We start from the raw sequence: 19,119 nt of genomic DNA, 5'->3' as shown, positions 1-19,119 counted from the left end.
AGATGGCTGACTTGGACCAGATCGCTCATTTTTAGGTGGCAATGTTGGGTGCCACCTGCTTATCCCCAGCACTGCGGCTGTCTGGGGGGAGTGTGCTGGAGTAGGGACCACTGCCAGACTTTCCCCAGGTCTCATCCTGGCCGGCTGTGGGAGCAGAACTGCTCAGGGTACCAGGGGCAGGAAGGGCGTGCTCTCACAGCCTGTTCTCTTTTTGGTTTTCTGAAAGGGTACAAAATACAGTCTTTCCAAAGCAAGCCATCCAGTGCTGTGTTTCATAACCACCAGGGGAAAATCATTAAAAGTGAAGAAAAGGTGGAATTATTGATTCAGCAGCATGGAGGGCAAAGCATAACCTTTCTTTTGCTCATAAAAATACTGTGATTTTTCTCAGTTGTGCAGTAACTTAGGTGCATCTTAAAGTTGACACAGAATTTTTTCTTAGGAAAACTTAACATCTCTGTTCTTTACAGGTATATTCACATAATACTAGTATCATGTTAAAACAACCAGGGCTTACAATGGTGTATTTGGTAGATTTTCACACCTAAAAATAGTAGTCATTTATTAGGACTGGTGCCTAAACAAGTTCTTTCGTTTCTGTTCTGATTCCCATGCACTACACCATACACTACATTTTATAAGTACGGCTTTTTATCATGGCAAAGGGTGTTATTAGAATTCATTGTATTTTAAAGTGATGTATGACATGCCAACAATTACAATTAATTTTTCAGCATAGCTCCCTGCCACTTCTATCCCTGTAATAAAAAGCACAGGGTATTATTTATTTTTAGGAGGTAGATTTTTGGAAACATTCTAAATAAGAAAGGTAGAAGGAGGAGAGAAGGTGGTCAGTCTTCAGCATATGTTAAAGTCTGTTGTGGATATGGTTTTTTAATGTTTTAAATAACAGTTGCATTGGGATGGGTCTTGGCTGAGTTCTTCCCTTCTGTCATGTAACTCGAAAAGATAAAATGAGCACAATGTTGCAGATGCGATGCAGAAACTGACACAGAACCAAAGTCGCTGGATATGAAACTGAGCAGTTCAGATGTCACGGACCACTTATTTCTGTTATTGCATAAACTTCATTCCCTATATGAGTCTCAACTTCTGTTTCCCTTTTCTGCAGCTAACAACGCTGCTCACAGCTTGTCTGTATGAGGGGATTACACAGGCGTCTGAGACCCCAAACTGATGCTCCTTCGGCGATGATGACTTTTTCTAGGTTAGTGTGTGTCACTTCAGCAGCAGGTTATGTAGAGAGAGAGATGTATTAGTACATCTGTACAACTGTAACTAGAGGAAACCAACTGTAATGAATTTGGATGAGGGGCTAGAAACCTGTCTGTGTAGGCAAGCCCCTAAGCTCCTAACTAAAACAAAAAAACCCCAAAGCAACAGTTACGATGACAAAACCCAAAATAACAACAAAAAAGCCAAACCAAGCCCTTATAAAAGACCTAATTTTACAATGGGATTATTTAATTGGGAGTGTTGTCACTGTCTGCTGTGACAGTCTTTCTGGGATTGAATTATAATAAATTCAGTATTTTGATATAAATTGTTATTAGTATGAAAGGTAAACCCTGATTCAGCAGTACTCCATGTATTTATTCTAAAATGGGTTGAAAAAAACAGCTGATGATTAAATGATACTGTTTTGTTGGTTTGATTGAATAATTTATTGTAGCGGTAGGTAGCCACTGGCCATCCTTGCGTACTGTTTTCTTGCTACCTAGTGTTCCATAGTGACTGGAAAAATACACTGATTTAGATTTCATTTCACTGCCAAAGCAGCATTATACTGTACTTCGGTGCTACTTTAGCTTTCAATTTAGTTGGAGTCTTTAGGGATTTTTCCATAATAATTCCCAAAATCTCTTCCTTCATTAGCATCCTGCATTTAGTATGTGTTTCAGGACACATACAATCCTGTGCATTACTGCCTGAGTTCCTGTACTCAGTACAGTATTTTATGCTGTTTCTCAGGAACCTAACTAACCTGCCTGATAGATGCTACAGCCCACCAGTGCTGCAGTGTTTTGACTAATTAAAATGTGCTTTTAGTTCCAGTGTTTGCAGCAGGTCTCTGATGCATTAAATTACTGGCCTGTAGCGCATGCTTTTGGAAGAGTGGAGTCTATTTAAATTTGCATAATAGTTTTTGGGATAACTTGTTGAGGTTCTTTCAACAAAGGCATTTCACATGGCTTGCTTAGTCTGAACAGTAAGCTGATGTTTTCCCAGCGCAAAGAAGATGTCTTAGTGCTGAACAGGTCTTTCATCAGGCCCTCAGTAACCCTGCTGAGCTCAGCAGGGTCACTGGGTTGAATAAACAGCTTAAGAAAGGGGAGGATTAGCCCTGTTAACCTCAGCAGCAGAGCTTTTAAGCCCCCATGCTACAAGTTCTGGGGCAGGCAGCAGCTCACCCCACTGCAGCCCACACAACATCCCACCACCACGGTCAGTCCCTCTGTCCCTGCGGTGCCTGGCCATGCTTCTGCAGTTTCTGTAGCCAAGGAAAAATTTAGTGGTACATTAGCTTGTTTTCTTAGACTTGACCACCCTCTGAGCTTCAGAAATAGTTTCCAAGCAAGTAGCCAATGCTTTTGCTGCATATCCCCACACCCACGCAGCTGCAGGGCTCCACCACGAGCACCTGTGCAGGATGCTGCACTGCCGGGCATGACCCAGACCAAAACCACTCTCCTCTCTCCCAGGCTGGCTTTAGCTCAGGCTGGTTCACCACCTAGCCCGGCTGGCGCAGTGGGGAGCCGAGAGCTGTGGGGAGCACAGGCAGGCGGCTTTCTGTGCATGTAACATTGGTGACAACCTTGTCCCAGCAGGCAGGGCCAGAAGTGAGCTGGGCTGCAGGTGAGTGGCACCAGTCCCCGAGTGTTTCTGTTGTCTGAGGCATCTGATGTGAGTTTTCCCGATGCATTCAAGCCCGGTGTCTCTCATTTCCTGATCATGTGGGTGGCAATTGAGCTGTAAAAAAGCTGAGCGTCAAGTTGATGCACAGCTTGCTGGCTTCTAAGTGTTTATATAATTTTCTGTAAGATACACACAGTGCTCAGCTCGTGCCTTATTGGTGCTGTTTCTGGGTGGAACACACTATGCCTTTACAAGTCGTAGGACTTTAAAAAATCATTTTGAGTATTCAAGTCTTGCTATATTTTCTCTGATAGAGGAAGTTGTTTGATGTGGTTTGTTTTCATGGCACTCAAGCCTCCTATTTAATTGGGCCCTTTTATGCTCTGAGGCTTTCTGTTTGGCTCATGCGGTATTGGATTGTGTAGTGTTAGATGTTCCTTTGCTTCTTTTTGTCTGGTACACAAAAAGCAGATATCTGAAATTCTGCTCTCTGAATACATGTGAAAGTCTAAGGCGACAGCAGCGGTGGCGGGTTTATGGACTGTTCCCTTCTTGCAAGCAATTTGTCTGTGCAGCCCTGGTTTCGGTAGTATTTGGCATTGTTGTTCCAGGGATGCTAATGTCACCGCAAAGTGCAAGACAATAGGGAATTAGAGTTGGGAAGAAGCCGTGGTGGAAAGGATCAGTCGGCTGTAGTGGCTTTGTTTTGTGTTCAGTGGGATTTTTGGACACTCCTCCAGTTTCTAGGACTGAGGCTGTAACAAAACGTTAATCGATAGTGCTGTCACAGATGATAAATGAAAAAGTAAACCAACAGAACTTAATCATAAATAGGGCTTGTGAGTCTCATAAGAAGAATATTAAAACCCAGCTCTTAAGTAAGATTATAGCTTGTTTTATCTTCCAGATTGAAGCACCTGCACACACACGTGTGCACACATGGGCACACAAGCGCTGGAGCTTTGATTACACTTTGTCACAGCAGTGCCATTGAGGACATGATCACCCCATTTAGTTATAGAAGAACTTCACTGAGCTTTCTTCTGTCTGTCCACTCACAGCAGATGTTGCTATAGCCATCCTTCTAAATTAGATGGCAAAATGTTATTTTTAATTGTTTTGCCCTTGGCAGATTTTCTTCCAATCTGTCAGTTCCCTGTGCATCTAACAAAACATGATCCTAACAGAGGGAGGGGTTTTATTAATCTTAAAAGTACCGAAGCTCTATCTAGCATGAACAAATGCTGCTTTCATGAAAAGTAGCACATTGCACGCACTGCCTTTTTGTTACTTCCTATAGCAGCTAGGTAAAATCACAAAATGGATGGATACCTTTATTTTTCTTCTCCATCATATATATACACGCATTTACTGGAAGTCCGTTAGGATATTTGCCATGGTTCTCTGGCTGCCAGTATCTTAAGGCACTGATAAACTACAGAAATAGTACATGGTTCTTCAGTGTCCCAAACTGCTCTTAAAATCGTGTGTACCTGAATCCTTCTTCTGTAATTGAAAACTCCCTTTTGGACTTGGTTCAGTAGCGTCCACAGGTACTGAGGCGAGTAAAAGGTTGCACTGGATTGGGAGCAGTCAGAATTGTCACAGCAGCAGGGGTGATGAACTTATTTTTCTGAGAGAATGAGAGCCTGCTGTAATCCTAGTCACAGGCTACTTTCGCCAGCTGCTTTTTGTGCTTTATCTTCCAAGATGATGTTTCACAGGAGACAGACATATTTTATATATATCCACATGAGAGAGGAAACAAAATCAAGTCAGGGAGATACAGACCCTTTAGAAGAGATTAGAGATTGGAAGGGCACAAAGTAGGTACTGATACCATCTCTGGAGGAAGTGATTAGATTTGAGAGGGATGAGGGAAGTAATGCCTGCATCTAAAAAATCTTGCCGCTGCGGTGCTATGTGGCAGAGCAGCCTTATTTTGTCTCGCCACGCTACGTTAGCACATTTCGAAACCCATTTCAAATATCTCAGCAGGTGCATGAGGCACTTTGTGTCTCAGTGCACTGGGAGGCAGGCACAGCCACCCTTTATCCATGGTTTGGTCCTTGGCTGTCCTAGCTCCCCGGTGTAATTTCCAGCTGGGGTGCGGAAGAGTCCTTGGTTTTGCGCTGTGGCATCCCAGGTCATCTGCAGTGGCAGTCAGCTTGAAATGCAGGCAGGGAGCTTCTCTACGTTTCTTCAAGCTCGGTGTTTCATTAGTCTCTCTGGCATCTGCAATAGATCCTGGAGGAACTCTCGAAACATCAGAAAGAAGAAAGATCTGAAAGGGGGGGAGAGAAGGGTTCGCTTTCCTTAGCATGTTCCTGAAATTACTGAACAACAGGAGCATTCTTGCTGGACGCGGAAGACTGTCAAGTAGCATTGCTGGAAAGTGGAACTTCTCTGTAATGCAAAAAGGCAGCAGCAGATTTGACTTGAGTGTAACGAAACATTTGTTTCTGTAAGATTCCTATCTGGTATAAAATTCTTACTGTCCTGAAAATGTCAGCTCAACTTTTTCATCAGTGGTCACAACTGAAAGGCAAATGTTAAGAAGTAGGAGGGAACTGGGAATCAAATCAGGGAACATCACTGTGCTACTGTACAGGTCCATGGTGTTTCTACAACTTGCCCTGTGGTGCACAGGTTTGGTCCTCACAGCCCAAAAAGGAGGTGGCAGAACTGGGAGAGGTCTGGGGAGGTCAGCAGGAACAGTGGGGGACTGGTGATGGGAGGGAAGCATGACACAGGTCTATAACCTCATGAATGGCATGGCAAAGTGGGGTGGTTGTTCCTGCCTCTTCCACTATGAGGATTTGGGAATACCAAGTTTAGGTAGCAGGTGCAAAGCATCAGAGAGCAACAGAAAACGGTTCTACGGTTCTACCCTGTGCACAAGAGCTGTGGACCTCCTTGCCACCAAGTGATGTTTATATGGGTTCAGCAGGATGTTGGAGAGGTTAATCACAAAGAAATTTATTAAGTCTGTCCCTTAACTCCATTAACTCAGCACACAGGAGCCATTTACAAAGTCTGTGAGTCAGAAAGTGCTGGAAGCTGGGTACGTGTGATTGCTCTGTCCCCATACACTTCCCCATGTATCTCCTTTTGGCTGCCACGGGTGAGGGTAGACTTCTGATCTCACCCAACACAGCCATTTCTTATAATGTCATGGTTCTGAAGACTTCCAGGACAAAGTGTAGGATCTGTTTTTTCATGTTGTAACTGTTGGAAATCTCTCTGTGAAATTTGATAAAAAAAATAAATAAAAAAAATTGGGGCTAAGCTAAACGTTGAGTTCATGTTATTTGCAAAGTGCGGTAATAGCACAATGATGAATGCTATAAAACTGTCAGGGTAGATGGGACTGCTGTCAGGTAGCTTGGAAGTTAGTCACCTGTTTGCCTCCTGCAAGGAGCTCTTAAAAGGGCAGTGACTGGGGAGTTGAGTACAAACCAGAGCCCAAGGCAGGCTTACATCAAAGTGTTAAATTACAGAGGTTGTCACTGTAGTTCTAATTGGTGAAAATTTGCTGTGACTTAATCTCCAGGCAAACACATTAACTTGCAGTTGAACAGATTTCTTTGTCCATAATTTGATGTAATACATGATGAAAACAGTTGATTAAAACACGATTTACCAAATTGCTATATCTTATATTTTTTAACTGATTGGGACTCGTGACCCTGCAAAAGCAAGGGCAGGCTGCAGAGGAAATAGACACAACTCTGTAGCATAAAGCTGTGGTTTTGCGGAAGAGAAGGAGGAGGAGAAGCTTCAGAGAGTCTCTTGCAAGGTTGTCAAGGTTACAGGTGCTGTTGCTTCTGTAGGTGAGTGGCTTGGGCATTCTCTGCTGATAATTGGTATTGGCTATTTTCTTCTGAGATAACAAAATTTGCATTTTAATTAGATTGTTACATTTGTCAAGACTGAAGCATAACTTATAAGTCATTGGAAGCTTTTCACAGGACCAGGGTAAGGACTTTGAAAAAAATTACAATAGCTAAATTTACCCCACTGTTATTTTTAAACTTTAGTTTTTAAGCATTTAAGAGGCAAGAATCCCATTATAAACTCTCCATGAATTAACCACCTAATATGCCTACCTAGTTCCTTAGATTCCAGTATAACTGTTGCTTTTGGAAGCTAGGATTCACTGGTGTGGTTTCAGGGAAGCTGAGAGCTGCATGCCAATCTGGTGCTCAGCGTGAGAACTGAGGATTTGCACTGAACTTGCTGCTTTGAGACATCACTGAGACGGCAGCAACTGTGGCTTGGCCCTAGGAAAGAAATCTCTGCTGATACCAGTGTGGTATGGCTCAAGTGGAGTCTGGCAGCGCCAGTATATACTTTAGGAAAATAAATGATGCCATGGTAGATTTCAAGCTGCACTTGGAATTCATACAATACTTCATACTGAATTTTCTGCCAGATTTAAGAGTGATATGGCAAGATCTTCATCTACTGTGACGATATGCAGCACCACTGACTTCGTTAGACCTCTGTAAGTGTATGCAGTTGGGGATCGGGCCCAGGAGGTTTATACTATAGATCAAACAACCACTGCTGCACTGAAGGAGTACTGGGCGGAGTAGTGGTGTTAGTAAGCAGGAGCTCAGAAAGCATGCAGCCTGCTTTGTAGACTGAGGAGGAGAGATTCACTGCTCCTGCAACAGCAACACCTAGTCAGAAAGCCCACCACAGCTTTGGAGTTGGAACAGCCCTGATTTACTGGGAAATATTTTTCATGTGCTAAGTCAGGTATTTTTGCAAACTTTTTAAAAAAATCAAGAAATGGCTCACCCTTTGTGATGGGGATCTGAAAGTCTTGCTACATCAATATAAAGTGTCCAGTTTTAAGTAAAGCAGTAGTGTCAGCAAATGCCGTGCCTTCAGAGCATCTTAACTGCTGGGCATGTGGAGCAGGCATGTGCTTCTTCCTCCCACTGCTAAGGGAGAGTGAGGAAATGGCACTCGAGTCTCAGACCAGCCCTTGTGTGCCTGCTCTGCCTCCTTGCCCCACTCTCTGCTTAAAATATTTGATTCCTTGGCTTCCCTACTGTCCTTCTAGGCAGACAGAGAATCGGATTGTTGGTTGCTTCATCAGCAACATCCATCCGAGTGGCAGGGATGAGGGAAGGGCTGCTGGAGGCACAGGGGCAGCTGGGGCAGCCCTGCACCAAGGGTCCCACTGCTGCCACCTCACCTGTCCCCCATCACCGCAGGCTGGTCACCTCCGGCCGGTCCAGCCATGCAAGTCTTGTTTCTGTGGCTGCTCCTCAGAGGAAAAGGAAAGGGATGAGCGTCACCTGCTTGATGGGAAGGGAGCCACGTATTCAGTGCTAGCTCAAACAGCATCAAATTTGAGTGAGGTTTGGGGTGAAGCTCAGGGCTTTCTTTTCCCTAGAAGTCTGAGGGTTTGGAGAAATGTTAAAAGGAGTGCTGTGGAATTACTTTCCCATGTTTGGACACTATATTGTACTGACATTTATTTGCATGGTGTTGCAGTAATACAGTCAGTTCAGCCTTTTCATTGATGACCTTTTCTGTAACATTAACCACAATATTGCGTGCACACGATATTGCAAAGAAAAAGATGAAGCGGGGATGCCAGTTGGCTATTGCCAGTCTAAGTACTATATAAGATTTGCAGTTACAGTAATGATGGGTGCAAATGCAGAACCAGAAAATAGGCAATTTTCCGTTGAAAAGTTGCATGATACTAAAAGAATATGCGTTGCTGTCATTTATTTTTGTAGGGTTCTTTTCTCAAGTAGATGGTTATTGCTCTTCCTGTATTTACCAAAGCAATGACTTCCCCCCATATTAAATAGTTTTAAGAATTGAGGGCAAACTTGTATATTTACATTTAATAACTTTCTGATGTAAGAAGGACTTGTCACACATGGCTTTAAGATGCTGCTAATTGTGAATGGAGGCATTTACATTCTGAATCCTAGTGAATTGTATTATGTGTGTTGCACTGTTTTTGCTTCACACTCTGGTTGGTTTCTGTAACCAACTATAGCCTGCAACATTCACTTTCCCAGAACGAAATAAAACCTGCACAGGGGATTGACATCACTTTTGTTCCTCTTGTGCCTATTACATAGTGTTTAAATTTCAAGTGGTCTTTTAGGTTTCATAGAAATTCTCCATGGAAAGTAGATTCCGCTTTTAATATTTTAACTCTTCGTATCATACAGCTTTGTAAATCACAGGCCTGTTACAGGCCAACATGCAAAATATTCCGTTATCTTTACCTAATGTGTGGGTGAACTCATCTTGGGATGAAAGTTTATTAGGTGCAAGAAGAATACTGTATTTAACTGAAACGGAATTATGTAGATTAGAGTTGAAATCTTTTAAAGTTCCAGCACGGACAGCTTAGTTAACAACACTGCTTTATCTCAGCTGAAAGGCAGGGCACCTCCCAGCGTGCGGTGGGATCCAGGAGCGTGGCTCCCACCCCAAAGTCCTCCTTCCTGTGTTCTCCAGCCCAGTGTTACTTTGCGTGGACAGACTGAGGGGGATGCAAACACAAAAGTAGCACAGTAACGGTAGGTTAGCAAAGCAGGTAGTTTTACATGAGGTGTGCCCTATTTTGCTATCCATTATGTATCCAAAGCCTCGAATGGGCAAGAAGCCACCTAAAACTATGGAAGAAGCCACATGTTAGAGATACTTGTCAGCAGTCAGTCCTAAAACAAAATACTGGCTTAAATAGAGAATTAATGGGCACGACATGGTGAAGGACATTTCTGCAAGTCTTGCAGGTCTCTTTTAGAGAGTAGCTCTTCAGTGAGAAAAGGCCTTCGTTATTGGCAGTTTGGCATCTTTCTTCGGAATTGTCTCAGGCTGCTGTGTCCGTACAGAAACACATAACCTGATCCAGAGAGATAACTCTTAAAATTGATTTGGGAACTATTTGGTTTGTGCTTCAAAATGTGTAGCATGCACCTACCTTTGTTTTTTTCAGAGGAAGCACTTTAAAAAATGCATTTCTTTAGAAGAAGCGGCCATACTGCTAGGCTTAGGTCTTAGAGTAGATCCCTGGCAATGGAACACTGAGCCTCAGCTGTGGTTTATTTACTTGTATGGCAAACAGGCTGGCAGTCAATACGCATTTTGCACACCTGTATTCTTTAGAGTTTCAGCTGTATCATATCAATATATGCTGGCCCCTACTGCACATCCTGCCCTGATGGATCGTGGCACCAACATCAATGGGCCGTTGAATGTCCAGGCTCTGCCTGAGCAGCTGTTTGTGTGCTTAGTGAACGGAAGGGCCAAGTTCCCCTGAGGACATGACAGCGTATCGATAAATGATCGGTAGGGTTTAGTGCTGCTTTATAAGTGCATGTGGATTTCCAGCACAGAAATAGACTTTTTTTTAACAGAACCACAGATATTACAGCACTCAGCCTTCTGTGGCAGAGAGATGAGAGGTTGTCACCTTTTGAAAGAACCAGATTTGTCTTGTGAGCATTGTGCTGGTGGGTTGTTCTCCTGCCGCATCCTCAGAAATAAAGTTATTTCGGTGTACTTTGCAAAGGGATGTTTGTAGACTTTCTGAGTTGCATAAAAGAGAATATTTAATTTTATTCATGAAAAGCATCTTCATCCAGAAGAGACTGGAGATATTCCATCCTACTGGAAAAGGACTATTTTCTCATGAAGTGGAAAATAAACTAATCTGATACTTTGATTACTAGACTAAATACGATGCTTGATTCCAATGGAAAAATGTAACATTTATAAATCAGCTCTCTAGTAGCCTGCAGTAACACTGTTGATTCTGAATATGTGGCATTTTCTCTAGCTTAAACCTGTATTCATCTGCATCGCCAGTTTGCGCCGAGGTCTCTGTCACAGTTGCATGTTTCACAGAAAGGCTTTATTGCACCTTCCCTTGTAGAGGGCAGGACAGTCTGCAGTGAAGACACCCAGCCACATCGCAGGGCAGGGTCCTTGCTCTCTTTGCTACTTTTATGCCTTGTGCGTGATGCTCACATTTGTTAAATGTTGCCCAGCGTTGCTCACTGTGTGTTAGATTTTCTGTGCTCAAGACTAAAACTGAACTATGCTGGATTACAGTGTGCTATGGGTATCATATAATAAACTCTTTCCTTTTTTTAGGCCCGAACTGCTTTGCAGAAACCATTGTCATTCCAGCAGGCCGGGAGGTGAAAACTGATGAATGCACTATATGTCACTGTACTTACGAAGAAGGCACTTGGAGAATTGAACGGCAAGCTATGTGCACTAGACATGAATGCAAACAAATATAGGAAATCTACAAACCTAAGTACTTTTCGTGGTTTTTATAAAATATCTCACAGCAGTGAGCACCCTAGATGACCCAGGGAAATCTGAATAAGAAAATTCTGGTGAGGAGCAAAGAATAAAATACTGGTATTTTGTTTTTCAAAGTAACATAATACTGCAAGGCAAAGAAGTACATATATTTAAAACATTTGGACATAAGAATACCTGTCTTAATAAATGTGTTATTTTCACAGTGAGTACACTAAAATACACTCTATAAAATATTCTATGTATTTCTATAATACCATTATAGAGCTTAAAAATAAATGTTTTATATAGACAATACAGATTAAAGTACTGTATCATTGCCTGTCCTGTTGAATACTTGCGCCATGACTTAAACATTATATTTCTGTTCTAGTTTCATCATATGAGGGTTTTCTTGGGGTTTTTTTTGTTGGGGGGAGGGGGTGTGTGCTTATTTTCAGTGTAGTGGGGCAGGAAAGAGCCAGAATATGACAAAACTTTGACGTTCTTGCTTTTGAAAAAAAATGGAGCAGAATATGCTTTCAGAGAACATGCACTCATTTATGAATATTGCTGTAATGTAGAGGTGGGTCAGCTCCTTTCTTAGCTCCACTGGTGCATATCTACTGGTCCACAGCCAAGATAACTTGGAGCAGTGGGAAATACGAAACTGATCTCTCATAGCTGGTGTTATAAAAATTCAGTCGGACAAAATCAGTCTCTAATATGTGGATCAGACATAACACATTTCAGCAGGACAAATTCCTTCGTGATGTAAACACTATAACTTTGCCCAGCCAGTGGAAATGATGGTAAGAAACCACACAGCATCATTAATGTGATGTATAATGGATGCGAAGTGCAGCTTGGAAGGGATAGAGCAGCCAAACAAGCCTCCACTTATGTGCCTCATGTTGTTAATCTGTGGGTGGGAGAGCTGGTTAGTAGCTGTGCCATTCTCTGTGCCCTGCTATTGCCACCTTGCTGGGGCTCGTTCAATTTTTTGGTACTTTCTGGCAGTCTGTAAGGGGTCTGTGACACTCTGTGTTGAGGAGAAAGGTTTAGAACCAGGTCTTTGGATCCATCGGGATTTCTAGCACAGAAGCTGGCCCTGACTAGATGTGAGCTGAATCACATCTCCCTGCTTCAGCCACCAACAATCTGCTTAGATTCATTTTGGGTTTAGTTTAGTTTATCACCAGCTCCTGCATTATGTCTGCTTATGTTAAGGCAATGGCTTAAAAAAACACTTAAACATGGGCTTATCTTTAAGCTTTTGCTAGAAGGAACACAATTAATTGGTATCTAAAACAAGACTACTCTTTGCTCCTCCTCCCATGGTGTAGCCTGGTTACCAGGCTTGCATCCATCCAAAGGATGATTTTCTGGTACTTCTGAAGACCATGGAACTTTGCCAGTGACTTCAGTGGATTCCAGTTACCACCTCACATCTGTATTTTGAGCATGTCTATCACTGGATGTTATTTTCCCCAGTGATGGTATGGGAGAGGAAGAGGAGTGACAGAATCAGAAACCAAGGAACCGTCTCTTGCACAGACAGTCCTGTGGCGAATTCATGCATGGTATTAGTCTAGTCACAAGAAGAATGGGATTGGGGAAGACAGATTAATGGATTTAAATAGGTTTAAAGCAGACAAAAATCAGGTAAATAATAACTTTCCCTGAAGTGGATGTGCAGATATGTAAACATTGTACTGGAAATACTGTCCTCCAGTAGCTGGGCTTCCTAGCAGGGATACAATAAATATTATAACTGGGTTGCCACTCAGTCTACTGGTGGCAATGGAGGATGACACAGAGTACAGATATTATTATTTTTTTCTTGGAAGATGGGAAGGAGTGTTTCACATCTCATTTGTACCTAGACCATTTTATTAAAATAATATTTCATTCATTGTATACCTTTCATTAACCCAGTGAGACACTGCTTATTTGGGAGGTATGATTTGGCTAAAAGTTGTATTATTTTGAGTATACCTATCCATTTCATAAGATTCAGTAGTCATATGACAGAAAGCTAGCTCCTAAATCAGTAGGATCCATGCTTGATGGCTGTGTAGGCTTCTGCTTACTGAAATGAAGTATCTTCACAGCTCTGAGAAAGTGCCAACAGTCTTCCACGCACATCTCCTCAGTGAGTGGAAGCAACCACGTAGGAAGCAGCAGTACAACATGAGTAAGAGCAGAGAAGGTGGACTCGTAGGTCTGTGTGGGATTGCCTTTCCAAACAGGCTGCTTGGTGTCCCTTTAACACACATGCTTTCAGTGAAATCACGAGACTCAGAATTTGTGTCTTTCTGTGTATGGCCATAACATTTACAATTTTTGAAATCTCACCTCAGACTAGTCACCTTTTGCTTCTCTTTCACTGAAGGATCTTGCTAAACCTTATACAGTTTCTCAGGGCTTGAATTTCTGTTCTTTAGGGAAGGTCTGTCTTTATTGAAGTAGTGAGTACAAAGTTAAAAGATAATTTTATAAATATTTTCTATTGCATATTATTTCCAGAATATTTTTCCATCTTTCAATCCTGGCACCAACGTATAATGTCAACTTTACTGTAGTAATAGTTTGGTCCTTCCCCATTTCATATGGAATTTCCTGGGCAAATTCATCTCCACACCCATTTCTGTGGGTGGTTTCTTAACAAGATTGTATTTTGAAATGTAATTGTCTTTCTTTTTGAGAAATAAACTTCAAGTCTTCTAAGATTTTTTTTTTTTTTTTTAAATTTAGTGAGGTAGAAGTCATAATGAGCTTTGGACCTTCTTTATACTAAGATCACTGGCCACATCCAGCTTTGGCCTGTAGCGTTACCACGAGAGCTCTTTGGCGGTTCCTGAGATGGGGAGATGGGCTGAGTGAGTCTTCTTGGGCAGATCTCACCAGCCCCACCGAACTGTGGAAGCACAGTTGGCATGCAGTGTCTTGTGGGTTAACCCTGGTAGGAGCTAAGCACCACGCAGCCGCTCACTTACTCCCCCCCTGCGCACCCCAAGTGGGATAAGGGAAAAGAAAGGAAGAGGAAAAGCAAGAAAATTCATGAGTCAAGATGAAAATAATTTAATAAGCAGAGAAGTGGAAGAAAAAATCAAAAACAATACAAAAGAAGTGATGCAATGGCAATCCCTCACTACCTCCCATGGGCAGACTGGTGGGCAGCCAGTTCCTAAGCAAAAAGTAGCTAACCTTACCTAAACCTCGCTCCTCTCCATTTTACTGCTGAGCAGGACGCTATATGGCGTGGAATATCCCTTTGGTTAGTTCAGGTCACCTGCCTGGTTGTATCTGCTCCCAAGCTCTCGTGCACCCCAACCCTACTCGCTGGGAGTGAGTAACAGAGAAGACCTTGACACTGTGCACACCCTGTTCAGCAATAGCCGAAATACCGGTGTGTTACCGGCATCGTTTTGGTCACAGATCTAAACCAGAACCCCATACCATATACTACAAAGAACAACCCCATCCCAGCCGCACCCCAGACACGGTGATACCATCAGCAAGCCGGGCACACAGGCGGACACACCAACAGACCCCGAGAGCCAAGCTCCAACAGGTGACTGTACCAAGCAGTGCGGGGGCCTTTGGCAGTGCAGCTGGGGAGCCCAGATTTGCAGCCTGCTGCATAGCATCACTTCACGTAGAGGCTTAAAACAGAAACCTTCCTTTCTCTTTATGGGAGCGGAAAATAAAAATGTGGGAACTAAAAGTTGGAAAGTTAAAAATTAGCTACTATGGAATGCAGCTGGAAACCATTCATCTCTAAGCAAAAAAACCAGAACGGCTTGTGGTGGACACATGTACTTATCTAAATTTTATGATTTGGTCATGTAATACTCCTGTTCATATTTAACCTTAAAAAATAAGAGAAAAACCATCTGCATAATTTCCAGTGAACCAAACTCCAGAGAATATTGGCTTCCCTACTGGAGCCTAGGTACTCAGCTAGTTTTTGCTTCAGTGCAGACAGTATTATGCATTCTGTGTACGAGGAGTTCCTCAGCTTTGCAGGTGGGTTGTGCCTATAAAAGCTGTATTTCTGGACACACCAACAGCTCATGAATAATTTTGTATTTGAAGGTCTGTTGCTTGCATAATGAATATTCTTCTCAGATGTTCTTATGTAGCTGCATTGGCATGAATATGAGATTTCTGCTTCTACTTCACTTGCTTCTGCTTATTTCCCAGCTGAAATCAAGACAAATTAATTCTTGGTTTAGCCCCATCCGTTTTTGTAGGAGTTCACTATACATTAATTTGGCTTTAAACCTGTGTAAGAAGGTGCCTGAAGAGATGATACTCAAGATGGTTTCAGGTAATTATAAAATTGCATAGTTAGTGTGCAATAGGATTCTTTGTATGACTCATTTAAACCGCAAAAAATACAAGTGCTGGTGTTCATTTAAATACTTATGTGAGATTTAAAAGGGAAAAGGGGAAAAAGAAGAAACATGAGGTATGGGACAGAGGAGCTGTGTGTTACAATAGGAATGTTTAAAAAAAAGAAAAACATAGCTACAATGTCATTTGGGTATTTCAGAGGGAGATTTTCAAAGAATATAAGAAAAACAAATGAGAAATGTATTTGGGCACAAATTGGAATACAGGAAATTCTAGTTGCAGACGGAAAACAAAAAAATACTGTAAAGGTGATTGAATACCGGAGGATGTTGCCCAGAGATGTCGTGGAGTCGCCGTCCTTGAGAATGGTCACAACACAACTGGACAGAGTCCAGAGCAGCCTGCTGCAGCTGAACCTACATTCAGCAAGGTATTGCACTAGATGATCTCCAAAGCTGTAACACTGAAAGCCAGGTTTAAATGACATTGAATTAAAGTCTTTAATAGAAATAAGAAAGAAAAAGATAGGATGAAAGGTCCCTTTGCTTTGGAAAACAATTGATTCTCATATGGTGTAATATAAAGTATACTATCGTGATTGTAAAGTATTTCATGTTACTTTGGATGGTAACTTTAATATCTAGACGATGATAGCTCCATAATACATATGAGGCTTTGAAAGGCACATTTTATTTAAGGATCTAATGCAATCCAGCTAAACGCTCCATTTATTCCCCTTATCAGGCAATGAATTTTCTTCACAGCCTGTATCATCATGGGTTTTCTGTCTGCGGAAATACACCTTCTGCCCTGTATTCCTGCTGCATTAAATACAAAACACAAACTGGAGAGACAGCATTGAACCGAATATCACAGATATTTTTTTTTTTTTTGCTATCCAAGTATTCAAATTTAGCATTGCTTTTTCATAAAACTACCACTTCAAAAAGTTTATAACTTGTTCAGTTTTGAGAAGGCAGCCACTCCTTCCCAGAATTCGCTTGCCTCTTAAAAAGTACTTATGCTCAATCACACTAAAAAGGTAAATTTCCAGTCTTCTGAAATGTCATATTAAACAACTCTCATAGCAGAGAAAAAATAAACATAACCTAGTATGCTTTTCAAATTGCTCATATATAATATGTGCCTCATTCATTTTATACAAATACAGGAAAACTCCAAACTTGTATATCAAATATCAGCTACAGAGAAGTCAAACATTTTTATTGTTTACCTGTTGAGGCTACGTGGAAATAATGATATGGAATATTAATTAAAGAGTAACAGGAAACCACTGACATATTCAGCAGCACAAAAGCTGATGTTTAAGAACAATCAACTCTCAACCTACCAGAAATATTTGTTACATTGGCCATGTTAGGTTCATTTGGGGCTATTAGTAAAGCTATTTCTGTAACACTTAACAGTCTCCTGCTTTTAAAAAGATCATTGCTGTTAAGAAACGTACAGCATAATTAAATCTATTGTTGAAAAGGCTATACATACTATAGTAATGGAATAACAAGTTAGTCTGGTTGAATATAAACTGTATATTCAGCACAATCTGTCAATGTTGGGGATACAGAGAAAGATTCTATTGATGAAGGACGCAGAGAAGGCAGGGTTACTGAATGCCTTCTCCGCTTCAGTCTTTACCACCAAGGCCAACCCTCAGGAATCCCAGACCCTGGAGGCAAGAGAGGAAGTCTGGGGAAAGGGAGACTCTCACTTGGTCAAGGAGGATCGGGTCATAGATCATTTAGGCAAACCTGACGCCCACAAATCCATGAGCCACAATGGGATGAAACCCTGAGCCGTGCTGAGGGAGCTGGCCGATGTTATTGCCAAGCCACTCTCCATCATCTTTGAAAGGTCATGGAGGACAGGAGAGGTGCCTGAGGACTGGAGGAAAGCCAGTGTCACTCCAGTCTTCAAAATGGGCAAGGAGGACCCAGGAAACTACAGGCTGGTCAGCCTCAGCTCCATCCCTGGAAAGGTGATGGAACAGCTCATCCTGGAGGTCATCTCGAAGCATGTGGAGGAAAAGAAGGCTATCAGGAGTATCCAGTATGGATTTGCCAAGGGGAAATTGTGCTTGACCAACTAATAGTCTTCTGCGATGGAGAGACTGTCCAGCTGGATGAGGGGAGAGGCAGTGGATGTTGTCTACCTTGACTTCAGCAGGGCTTTGGACACTGTCTCCCACAACATCCTCATAGGTAAGCTGAGGCAGTGTGGGTTAGACCAGTGGACAGTGCGGTGGACTGAGACCTGGCTGAACAGCACATAGTAGGCAGAATTAAAGACAAACCTGTAAACCCACTTACTTTTATTTTTTCCAGTAGGCCTGAAAGGGTGTGCAAACTTCATGAATTGAAACTGAATGTCACCTATCGGAAGGACCAAGAAACATTGTTTCTATACTCTGCGAAAATTCATAAACATATGCATGGAGAAGAAAGTAAATATTCTAGTGTGTATAGTATCCCAGTGAAAATTACATCAGCTTTATTATTCTCCCTCAAAGTATAGATAAAATTCTATAAATTACTTGAATTGATAATACGGTCTGCCAACCAGACCGTTCTCTTTCTGATGTGCAGCAGGAGGGTAAATGTATAAAAATGTCAAAATGCTGCTTAATCTGTATTGCTATTGCCTTAAAAGCTGCATTCATTTCAAAGCGTAATTCTCAAATTAATTTGCTATCCATACTGTAGGAAGTTCCATGTGCTGGTATTACTTGGTATGGTGTTTTGTTCTTCTTTTAAGAACAGTTTATATTTTCAGAAAGACAATACTGCATATCATGCTCTCTCTTTAGCCATCAAACTACTGCTAACTAATTTAGTGTTACTGTGAGTGGGAAATTATGAAGGTAACATATGGATGTGCAGTGCTTCAGCCTAATGTTAACAACCCAGTGGTCTGTTTATTTCTAATTACCACACAAAAATAAGGAATAGGTAGCCTTTAGTCATTCTATGGATTACAAATAGAGTTTCAGTTCTTAACTCCTAAACACTTTTTAACATGCTGGTTTGCAGCTATTTATTTTCAAATAACATTTGATAAAAGGAGCTATTTTATATATTCTGCTAGTTATGCTGTTTCTCCTAGTGTTTGAGCAATAAGCAGTGTCACTCTAGAATCCTAATAATGCTTGTTTTCCTTTTTTTTTAAATGCCTTAGTTGCATATGTTCTATATAAAAGTTACTTTAGTTAATTCAAACCAAAAAGGCAAACCATACAATCTTACTAGTTACTTTCAAATGCACTGTTTTCCTTTTTTTGTCCCCTTCACATCAAAATACAATATATTTGGTGCTTCCGGCTCTGTCATGTAAACAATGTATTACTGGAATGGTTATAGTATAGTATCTTAATTTAATATACCATATTGAAAAATTACTTCTTAGATGTAGCATGATATTTCTTTTTATTCCTTCTTTTCAGAGTATAGTTCCAAAAGACAGACATATATTAATCTGTGGTCCTTATTTGTGCTTAAAAAAAAAAAAAACCAAACACCTGCAAACCCCATTTTCCAGATAGGACAAAGAGCTAAAAATGGCCTTCAC

At 41.6% G+C, this 19,119-nt stretch overlaps 1 protein-coding gene and 1 long non-coding RNA gene across 6 annotated transcripts in view; one reads left to right on the top strand and one right to left on the bottom strand.

The window, feature by feature from the left end:
• Positions 1–11,510, top strand: part of VWC2 (von Willebrand factor C domain containing 2) — an 81,998-nt gene extending 70,488 nt beyond the window's left edge. For all 5 annotated transcript variants that reach the window (XM_037381378.1, XM_037381375.1, XM_037381379.1 and 2 more), the window contains exon 4: positions 11,020–11,510. In XM_037381378.1, the coding sequence (XP_037237275.1) occupies positions 11,020–11,171 (152 nt within the window). In that variant the 3' untranslated portion in view covers positions 11,172–11,510. The remainder of the gene's footprint in view (positions 1–11,019) is intronic.
• A 2,733-nt stretch (positions 11,511–14,243) lies between these two features.
• On the bottom strand, positions 14,244–18,901 carry LOC119145666. Its single transcript, XR_005103483.1, has 2 exons — positions 17,865–18,901; positions 14,244–15,384 (listed from the first exon to the last, which is right to left on the bottom strand). It is a non-coding gene; the product is annotated as an uncharacterized LOC119145666 (long non-coding RNA).
• Between the last annotated feature and the right edge of the window lie 218 nt (positions 18,902–19,119).

This window comes from Falco rusticolus, chromosome 3 (assembly GCF_015220075.1).
Source record: "Falco rusticolus isolate bFalRus1 chromosome 3, bFalRus1.pri, whole genome shotgun sequence".
Classification (NCBI taxonomy): Eukaryota; Metazoa; Chordata; class Aves; order Falconiformes; family Falconidae; genus Falco; species Falco rusticolus.
This window is presented reverse-complemented; position numbering and strand designations above follow the sequence as displayed.